Source organism: Echinops telfairi, unplaced genomic scaffold, assembly GCF_000313985.2.
Source record: "Echinops telfairi isolate 266 unplaced genomic scaffold, ASM31398v2 ScPeMD7_23;HRSCAF=83, whole genome shotgun sequence".
Taxonomy (NCBI): Eukaryota; Metazoa; Chordata; class Mammalia; order Afrosoricida; family Tenrecidae; genus Echinops; species Echinops telfairi.
In genome coordinates, this window is record NW_022103920.1 from 5,533,389 (window position 1) to 5,542,792 (window position 9,404).

Below are 9,404 nucleotides of genomic sequence, written 5' to 3' on the forward strand. Positions count from 1 at the left end.
TAACTATGGCTGATCCCCACAGAGGACTTCTCAGCTAAGCCACCAAATTGGACCAGCAGCACAGCGATTGCTGGATTGGGGGGAACTCCCCATTCTACTTCCGCAGCCAATGGTACAGCCTGGCAATTCCTTTATCCTGGAGTGCAATGCATACGTAAAGTACGTGTCCAGTCATGCCTCCTATAGGGAGAGCCTCAGTGGTGTCATTGTGAGCTGCACATTGGGCTGCCAACCAGAAGACTGCAGTCCGTTAAAACCCCCCAGGGAGAAAGGTGAGGCTTCCTACTCTCATAAAGGGTTGCCCGCTCCGAAACCCACAGGGGTAGTTCCCCCCGTCGTACAGAGTCACTATGAGTCAGAATCAACTCAGTGGCAGAGAGTTTGGTTTAGAATGCCTTCAATGCAGTCCATGGAAAAAGTGCCTGCTCTTTAATCATACGAAATGGAGAGGGGCTGGTGGGGGCGCACAGGGAGGGGGGCGTGATGCAGGACCAACTGAAATGTGAGCAGAGAAAGGCCTGGGATGTCAAGTCAGCCAACAGAGAAACTTGGCCTTGAAGCCCCCTGTTTGCTACTGAAATTTCTCTATCTGCTGCAAGAGAGAACATGCTTTGCTTTCGTCTTCAGCCTGGGGTGTGTGAGAATCAGGAGGAGAGAGTGTCCCGGGGAGTAGACGGTGGAAACGATTATGCACACCGCTCTGGTGGCCACGCCCATCCCTACAGAGTGAGGGAGGTAGGAGAGGATGGTCGCAAAGGAGTAGGGCACGTAGAGGATGAGGAAGTAGATCATGAGCTTCATGGCCCCCACGGTAGCTTCCGTCTGGGGGTTCCAAAAGCCAGTGGCATTCCTCCGCATCTTCTGGATGTGCCTCTGCAGGGAATTGATTAACAAGGACGCTGAAGTCACGTTGAGGATGAACTGGGGGAAGGAGCTCAGGAAGGAAGACATCACCAACACGACGGCGCTCCGACTGAAGCCAAAGGTGGACTGGTTCCTCTTGGGCCCCAGCTCCGAAATGGATGATGTCCAGTTGATCATAAAGAACAGGAGCGTGGTGAGGGTGGGGGTCAGCACAGAGGCCAGAAGCAGCCGGGAGGTCTTTGCGGCCAGATGGCGCTTCAGCAGAAGAAACGCTGCGTGTTGGAGGTTAGTAATCTTCACACAGTACAAGGTGTTGAGTAAGGTCACAAACCACAGACCACTCGTGTCCAAGAACATCCAAGACAACAGGAAAAAAGTGGACAAAGAGACTGACCTGTCTTGGTCCGCGGCGCTGAAGATGAAGCCCATGTTCAGCAGTAGCAGTCCCAACATGAGAAGCCGGGAGACGGCCAAGCTGAACAGGATCCTGTCGGAAGGGGAGCGGCTGTGCTTTGTGGTCCACGTCTTGAAACTGACCACGGCAATGAACAGACTCATGAGAAACCCCACAAAATTCAGAGCTACCGAGGCCACGAGGACACAGAAGAAGAAGACCGGCTGCATCGTCTCTGGGTGTTTCGTGGCCACGACGGTAGGAGCAGGAGGCATGTCGAAAGTGGGAGTCCGCACCGGTGTCTGGCAGGGAAGGAGTCTCCGATTTTAATTTTCCTCAGTGCTGCAAGTGAGCCATTAGCGGGGCCAGCTGCTCTTGCTGGGATGCAAATCTCCCTAGGATCGCATTACCACGTCTTCACTCCTATCCTATTTCCTTGGAAAGGCCCAACGAAGGCAAGTCCCCATGAGCCATCAGGAGCAGGAGGCTCCTGGGGAGACTCAGGGCAGGCTCCACGGGCTTTGAGTCCACACTGGGGAGCTACGGCGCAGCACTGTCTCTGAGCAGACAGACCATGGCGAGAAGTCCAGGCCCTACTCCGACTGCCCACCTCCTGAGACATCTGGGCCGGTAGAACCCAGCTGCTCCCTCCCTCCCCTGCCTGTCCCTGGTGCAGCCACCTTCTTCCATGGTCATTCAGGCTGTGCCACTACCATGGTTTGCAAGCATCTAATCAATGGAGTCCCATGTGGGGGAAAGGGCCCCCAACAATCATCATGAGTCCGGTAGGCGCAATTGTACAACAATAAAAAGTAAAGATTATAGTAGTAAAGTCATAGAGAGCATGAGAGATTGAAATAATGGAGTCAGACACATTTTATGGTAGTCTGCTCACCTCAGCTTCACTTGGTGGTCCACGTGCAGAGAGAGAGAGAGAGATTTATTGCTACCTAAGGCTTTTATACTCTTTGGGGATGTGCAAGCCCCCTAATTACAGGTAATGACATAAGGCACAGGAAGGGGTTGCACTATAGGGGACAATCTAGGGATATACATGCAATAGGAAGGGGGTGGGGTTAGGCTATACATGTGACAAGGGAAGATCCTAGATTCAGGGAGGAGCTTAATTCTGGATGTCACTGAGCCACTTGGACCTGTTCTCTGGCTCACTATAGAAACCATTATCAGTAGGGTGTAAACCCACCTACAGGAACCCCACCTGCAGTCCTCCACCTACAGGATGACTGCAAGCCTTTAGGGAGAAGTAGCCCATTGTCCTTAACAGCAGGGAGTGGGCCTTACTTGTGGTGGGACCACACAGTACTCTGGCAACTGACTGCTTTCAGGGAGGGAACTTGACAATCATTTACCATTAGTTGCAAGCAGTGTCCTAAGTCTCACCTCTATTTGGGGGAGACAACTTGGGAGAAATGTTTCTGTTTCCCACAATCCCAGGGCCCCTCATGCCCTCCAGAAAGCTCTTTCCAGTTAAGCCCACCTCTCCCTGCTCATTCGTCTTCCTCACCCATCGGCTCCAGGGACATGCTCTGGAGAGTCACTGCACTCAGGGAGCCAGGATCACGCCCTGTGTTCTCTTTCCAATGTCGGGGAAAGAAGGGTTTTCACCCTGAGCCTGGGTTTGTGGTTAGAACACACAAGGCTGTTTTCTGTAAGCCTTGGACTGTCCATCAAAGTACTCTGGTGCCAGGAGCAAAGGGCTGTTCTTGTTGTAAAGCCAAATGCTCACTGCCTGACACCCTGCGATGGACCAGAGTACAGAGAATGAGATGGCGGAGGAGCGCCATCACTGAAGGCTGTTGGAGTGATGGGGGCAGGATGGCGTCTTCTCCGCTCTAACATTGGATGAAACCAAGGTGCGCTCCCAGATGCACATCCAGAGGGGCTTAGAAAGTGGGTGGCAAGTTCCATATCTTTTCATTCCATTGTCCTGTGAGCTTTTTAGAGCCTCCTTGTTTAGATTACCAGGCTAGCAACATGGAAACCCTTACAAAGTCCTATTACCAGAGTCAATAGGACCAGGCAAGAAGAAGCCGCTATGGTGGGAAGGGAGCCACATCCAGAAGAGGAGAGTACATTGCTGAAGCTCTTTAAAGGGGCATTTGGCAGGAAGATCAGCCTGGAGGAATTCCCTGTGCTGAAATCCAGATGCTCATAGAGCATTTCCCACAGAGCCCCTGGGCATTGACAAGGCAGGCAAATGGAGCCAGGATCTAAGGGATGCTCACATTACAGGAGAGATTTCCACTTCCTTTATCTGTAACACGGGCCACAGTGCATTAACGTAGCCAAGCTGAAATAATCTAGAGTAAGATATAATAGATAACTATTCCAAGGATAGAGGGTGTAGTGCAACCGGTTTCTCTTTATAGCTGGCCCTTCAGGCCATGTGTTTATAGTCTGCCAAAAATAATTGGTCGGGCCTATGATTGGTCTATTTTACAAATCTTGTAGAGATTGGCCCATTTAAAAGCCACCCAAGGCATATTACATGTGAGGATTTGTCGGTTTCAAGGCCACGCTTTGAAGTCGAATATAAGGGCCAATTTCACAGACGGTGAGGAGGTCCTCACTACCATCAAGAAGAGCCTGATGTGGAGTGTCCTTCAGACCCAGGATCCCATCGCTGAAAACCTCCTAAACCCAGAAGAGAGAGTTGTAACACTCAGAGGGAGATGGCAAGAAACAGCAGCAGGCATGGCATAGCCCCATGGCAGCAAGAGGAGCAGTGAAGCCAACAGACCAGTGCCAGAGGGCACAGTGGGTTTGCCAGTCTGTGGAAAGAGAGAGGCTCAAGTGCCTTTGGGCAGGAAGCTTGCTGACAGAATGTAAGAGTCATGCCAACTTCCCAAGTAGACTGAGGCCAGCTTGGGAGCATGCCCAAGAGAAGGAGTATCTTTGGGTATATCCAAAAAAGATGCCGAGAGCAGTCCTGGTTAGAAGCTATCCTGCTTGTCAACGTTTATCCTGTCTCTTAAATTGTATCCTATTACTTCCAAGTTGATACTTGGAGAATCATAGAATCGTGACCTGCTAGTCTATAATAAAGCACATAATTGTGAATCCAGTCTGTGAATTCTCTTTAACTATTACAATGAATTGCAAACCCCAGCAGAGAAGTAGAGACTGCCATGGAGACCGTGGATGGTGTCAAATGATGATGTTGGAGAGTAGAGGGAGGTCTGAGCTCCACTTTCGGTACCAGCTTTGTGTTGATGCTGATTCTTATCTCTACTCCTGAATGTAGACAGGCCTTGATTCTGGATTACAGGGGACACTCAGCACTGGGAAGTACAGATAAATCAAGGGGAGAAATAGCAAGTTGTCAGGTTTGTTGGACCCTCAATGGCTGACAGTACTGCATTCGAGATACAGTCAAGTCAGCTAGTCTAAGTCATGACCAAGGTAGTGTGAGAACTTATTTCTGACTTAATAAGAAACCGTTCTTCCTCTGCAGGAGAATTTGACCTTCAATCAAACTTTCTGGTTCTATTCTCTTTGACTGGTAACAGTGAGAAAAACTGGCAGTTGACCTGTTGATTGCATCTGGTCTAAAAAGGGTTCTGAGAGGCTCATAGCCATCAAAGGAGCTCCATGCTCTGGGCTTGGAGACTGACTCTTCTCCAAGAGGGGTAAGTCTACTCACAGGCGTGACCCTTGAGCCAACCCTGAAAGGAAGGATTGGGTAGGGGGAGTCCCGACCATCACACTGTGCAAGGAAAAGTTCAGCCAAGCTGATGGGAGCATCCTTGAGCCAAAACGGCCTATTGGTACATCCCCATGTCTCAGCAGGATGCCCAGCCTGTCATCTGCCATTGTCCAGGAGGCTCTGTGGAGGAGAGGCTCACCGTGAACATCATCGTGGTCATGTAGCACCGTACATGGACAAACAGGTAGGTGTGCGAATAGAACACGGGCATGCTACATGGTCTGCCATCAGGAAAGGTGTATGTCAGGGCTGCTTCGCCATTGTGCTTCGTTCGATCTGTGTGCTGAGCAGATAATGGGAAGAGTGATTGTGTGCAGAAGAGCTTGGCATCCGTTGGAGGAAGGCTAAGAAACAACCTGTGATGTGCAGGTGACACAACTTTGCTCGGATGAAAATGAGGAGGCTTCAAGTCCTCCTTGCTGATGAAGATCAAGAATTGCAGCCTTCAGTATGGATTACAACTCAGTGTCAAGAAAGCCAAACTCCTCACGACTGGACCAATAGGTAATTTCATGATCAAAGGAGAAAAGATTGAAGCTGTCGAAGATTTCATCATGCTTGGATCCACAATCGGTGCTCATGGAAGCAGCAGTCGAGAGATCAAACGAAGCATTTATTGGATAACTCTGACACCCAATACATCTTTGAAGAGTTGAAAAGTAAGGATGCCACTTTGAGTGCTAAGGTGCCCCTAACCCAAGCCATGGTAATATTAAGGGTCTCTTGTGCATGTGAAGGGTGGACATTGAATAAGGACGACCAAAGAAAAATCCATGCATTTTAATTATGATGGTGGTGAAGAATATTGAAAGTACCATGTACTGCCAAAAGGACAAACAAATCTATCTTGGAAGAATTACAACCAGAATGCTCTTTAGAAGCAAGGATGTTAAGACTTATGTTGGATCTGATATCAGGAGAGACCAGTCCCTTGAAAAGGGCATCATACTTGGAAAAGGAGACAGCAAAAAAGAGGAAGACCCCTGAGAAGATGGATTGAGACCATGAATGCTACAATGGGTTCAAACATAGCAATTGTCAGGATGGCTCAGGACCGGCCATTGTTTGATTCTGTTGTACGTAAGGTCACTATGAGTCAGAACCACCTTGACTGCATTGCACCTAGCAACCAGTGAACAAGACTGCACCTAGCAACCAGTGACCAAAGCCCACGTGATAGGATGATCCTTCCTGTTTGTTCAAGCTGGGACAACCTTTCTCAGCCTGACAAGAACAGGTGTGGTACTACTCCATGTGGGACAGTAAGCACTTTTCATATATTAGCTCACCTGTTTCTTCCAACGAAGGCATTAATGGTTCAATGGTAGATTCCTTGTCCTCCAGGCAGGGGACATAAGTTTGATCCCTGGCCAATACACGTCATACACAGCCACCGTCCATTTGTGAGTGGAGGCTTGTGTCTTGCTCTGTTGCTGAAGAGATTTAGGCAGAGCCTCCAGACCAAGTTCTACTTCTGAAATTAGTCATTGAAAAGTCCATGGATCACAATGATGTGACCGACAACCAATCACGGGCACTGTGTAGGATCACGCAGCATTTAGTTTCATTGTGCATGAGATACCATGAGTGAGCATCTAGCAAGAACAGCCAATCGCATTTCTTCCAACAACTCAATCAGAAAAATACCATCACTATACCCATTTTACAAAGCAGTAGATCAAAGGACACCGAAGTTTTATAAAATGTCCCCAGCCTCACCCAATTCACACGGTCCAAGGTTGGGATTTGAGCCCACATGGGTTGGGTCAGAGTTCACATTTTTAGCCATAGCGCTCTACATTAGTGCTAAGAATCCAGACTCTCACATACCCTGTGTCTTAACTGAGTGCCTTCACGCAGAAGAGGCCTCTCCCTGATAGTAAGCCCCAATCTCCTCATGGCTTGTCAACATTATTCATGAATGCCCAACATTGTACAGTGGCCATTACAGGTGTGGCTCTCACCTTGAATCAAGCAGCATATCTTTTGCCATGAAGGGTCAGGAGGGACTCTCGAGCTGCAGTCTGGTGAAGGACTCCTAGGCTTCCTTCTGGTCCTCTGCCAGTCTATGGAGAGAGGGTCTCCTGGAGCCTAGCATCACATGCCAGACTCAAACTGGAACAGCCTCACAAATGCCTGCCTCAGCTTAGGCTTCCCCAGAATGAGGATCAATGAGTGGCCCATAGGATACAGCATTGTGGCGGCTTCTGTGGTCATCGATACCACCTTGGTTGCTGGAAAGAAATAACTGGGCGATGCGACTGAAAAGGAAAGGAAATAGAGCAGGGAGAGGAAGAGGAAGGAGAAGATGACACTGATGGCCCTCTTGTGGGCTACGGTGCTGGGGTCCCTGGAGCCAGACACAGGGTGCTGCATCTGATGGGTGTGTGTCTCAGGGAAAGGCTGAGCAGAAAGTAGGAGGCCAGGGGCACAGCCAAGGGAGGGAGGAACCACAAAATTTCAAGAAAATGGAGCACCTTGTATTCATGACTCTTCTTTCTGATATCACTTGTCACATTCTCTGTGACGCCGGAGTGGTCCTTAAATTCACGGATCAGAGACAGAGTACTTCCCAAGGACAAGAATAGGGAACCCAGCAGCATCCACAAGACCACCCTGGAGACCCTCCACTTGAGCCAGAGGAAAGTGGGGTGGGAGAAACTGGCGATCTTCAGGCAGTACAGGACACCCAGACAGGTGGTGAGCCAGATGCTCAGATGATTTGTAAATGTCCAGAAGAGATCGATCAGCTTCATGACAATCCCTCTCTCATGTTCGTTGGGAGAGAATAACATCAAAACCCCATCAAACAGGAGAACCCACAGCAGAACCATCCGGGAGAGGGCCAGGGTGGTGACGATCGAGTCATACAACGAGATTCTCTTGCTCTTGAGCCATCCACGGCCATTGAACAGCCCAATGAAACCATTCGCCAGCAGCCCCAGAAGGAACTGAGCAATGGACTGAGCCAGAAACACCCACTCGGCAAGTCCCAGCATGTCTTCTGGAAGTCTAGCTCTGACCCTTTCTGTGGATGTACCACCTCCTTGCTGACATGGAACGCCGCTCTGAATCACTGGCTTCACTATGCCCATTTCCTTAGTCCCGGTTCAGTCCATCATAGAGCACAGGTGAGTGGGTCCTCTCTGGCCCTTTCCAGGTGAGCGTGCCCTCTTCACAGATGGCGCAGATCATCATGTTTCATCTATGATCATAAACCCTGCAGCTCTTTGCTAAATGCAAATAGAGCCGGGTCCAGTGTCCCTGCAGTGGGAGAGAGGAGTTGCAAACAAGATGGAGGATGAGGGCCTCATTTCAGAGGAAGCGGCTTCTGAGCCAACAAGCACCACGCTGTCCCAGAGCTCATGCCTTAAGCACTATTAGCGGTGGGTGCCTGTGGGTCTCTGGGTCTGTGCATATGTACACTCCCTGAACTATAGATCATTGTAAAATTTTCTTAGCCAATTTCTGAGGGAAAAAAGAGTCTCATCCCTCATTTTGGTGAACTCAGAGACCCAGCAAAGGGGATCTATCAGAACCCACTATGGAGCACTGTCAGAATCTCCCTGGAGGGTGGGGAGCTCATCAGGAGAAAACACCCAGGGCCACTGGCTTAGGATGCACATGGAAAGACATGCCTCTCGGAGCTTGCTTCACACCAGGAACTCCCAGGTCATCACTGTGTACAAGTATACATATATTGAATCTTCTCTATGGGCCCAAACCCAGCTATTCCATTGGCTTATGTAATGTTTACCATGGCAGTTACGCAACAATGATATGGTGAAATGCCACAGCAGAGACACATGTCATCAGGAAAGACCAGGCCCTGGGGAAGGACGTCATGCTTGGTAAAGTAGTGGGTGACCAAAAAAGAGGAAGCCCCTAGACAAGACAGATTGACACCGTAGTTGCTGCCATGGGCTTCCTCAGTGCATCACCTGTGGAGATGACGTGGGACGAGGTAGCTGTGCTTTGCTCTTCTTATTGAGGGTCACTGTGACCTGGAACAGACTTGATGGCAATTAACAACGTGTCTGCCCAGCTGGACAGCCATACTTGGTCCACCAACCCTTGTGGGTCATCTCCAGATGTGACAGGAGAATCTCTTGTTCTACCCAGGCCAGTAGGAAACTAGGTAACGCCATCTAGTTGTGGTTCTCTTGCGCATCACACCAAGAAAACTGAAATCTCTTCTGGAGCCACATAGCACCAAGGCACCAGACGTCAGCAGCTTCTGATATCTGAGCATGACCGCTGCTTTCTGTGTGTACATCAGCCCCACCATCTCTCGCTCACTCTTCCAGTACTTGTGTAAGCAATTCTTTGCATTCGATTCACTCTGGTGAAATACTCATAATGGATTCAAAAAATTAAATCTATCATTGTTTTAGGTTTACTATCTTTTTAATTAAAAAA

General features: G+C 49.4%; 2 protein-coding genes across 2 annotated transcripts; both read right to left on the bottom strand.

Annotated features, from left to right (window-relative positions):
- Positions 1 to 585: 585 nt before the first annotated feature.
- Positions 586 to 1,488, bottom strand: TAS2R4 (taste 2 receptor member 4). The gene has a single exon (XM_004714022.1). The coding sequence runs from the start codon at positions 1,486 to 1,488 to the stop codon at positions 586 to 588; it is 903 nt and encodes a 300-aa protein (XP_004714079.1).
- A 5,594-nt stretch (positions 1,489 to 7,082) lies between these two features.
- Positions 7,083 to 7,984, bottom strand: LOC101654545 (taste receptor type 2 member 3-like). The gene is given in 2 exon segments (XM_013007560.1): positions 7,083 to 7,378; positions 7,381 to 7,984. Coding segments are annotated over 2 exon segments (900 nt in total).
- Between the last annotated feature and the right edge of the window lie 1,420 nt (positions 7,985 to 9,404).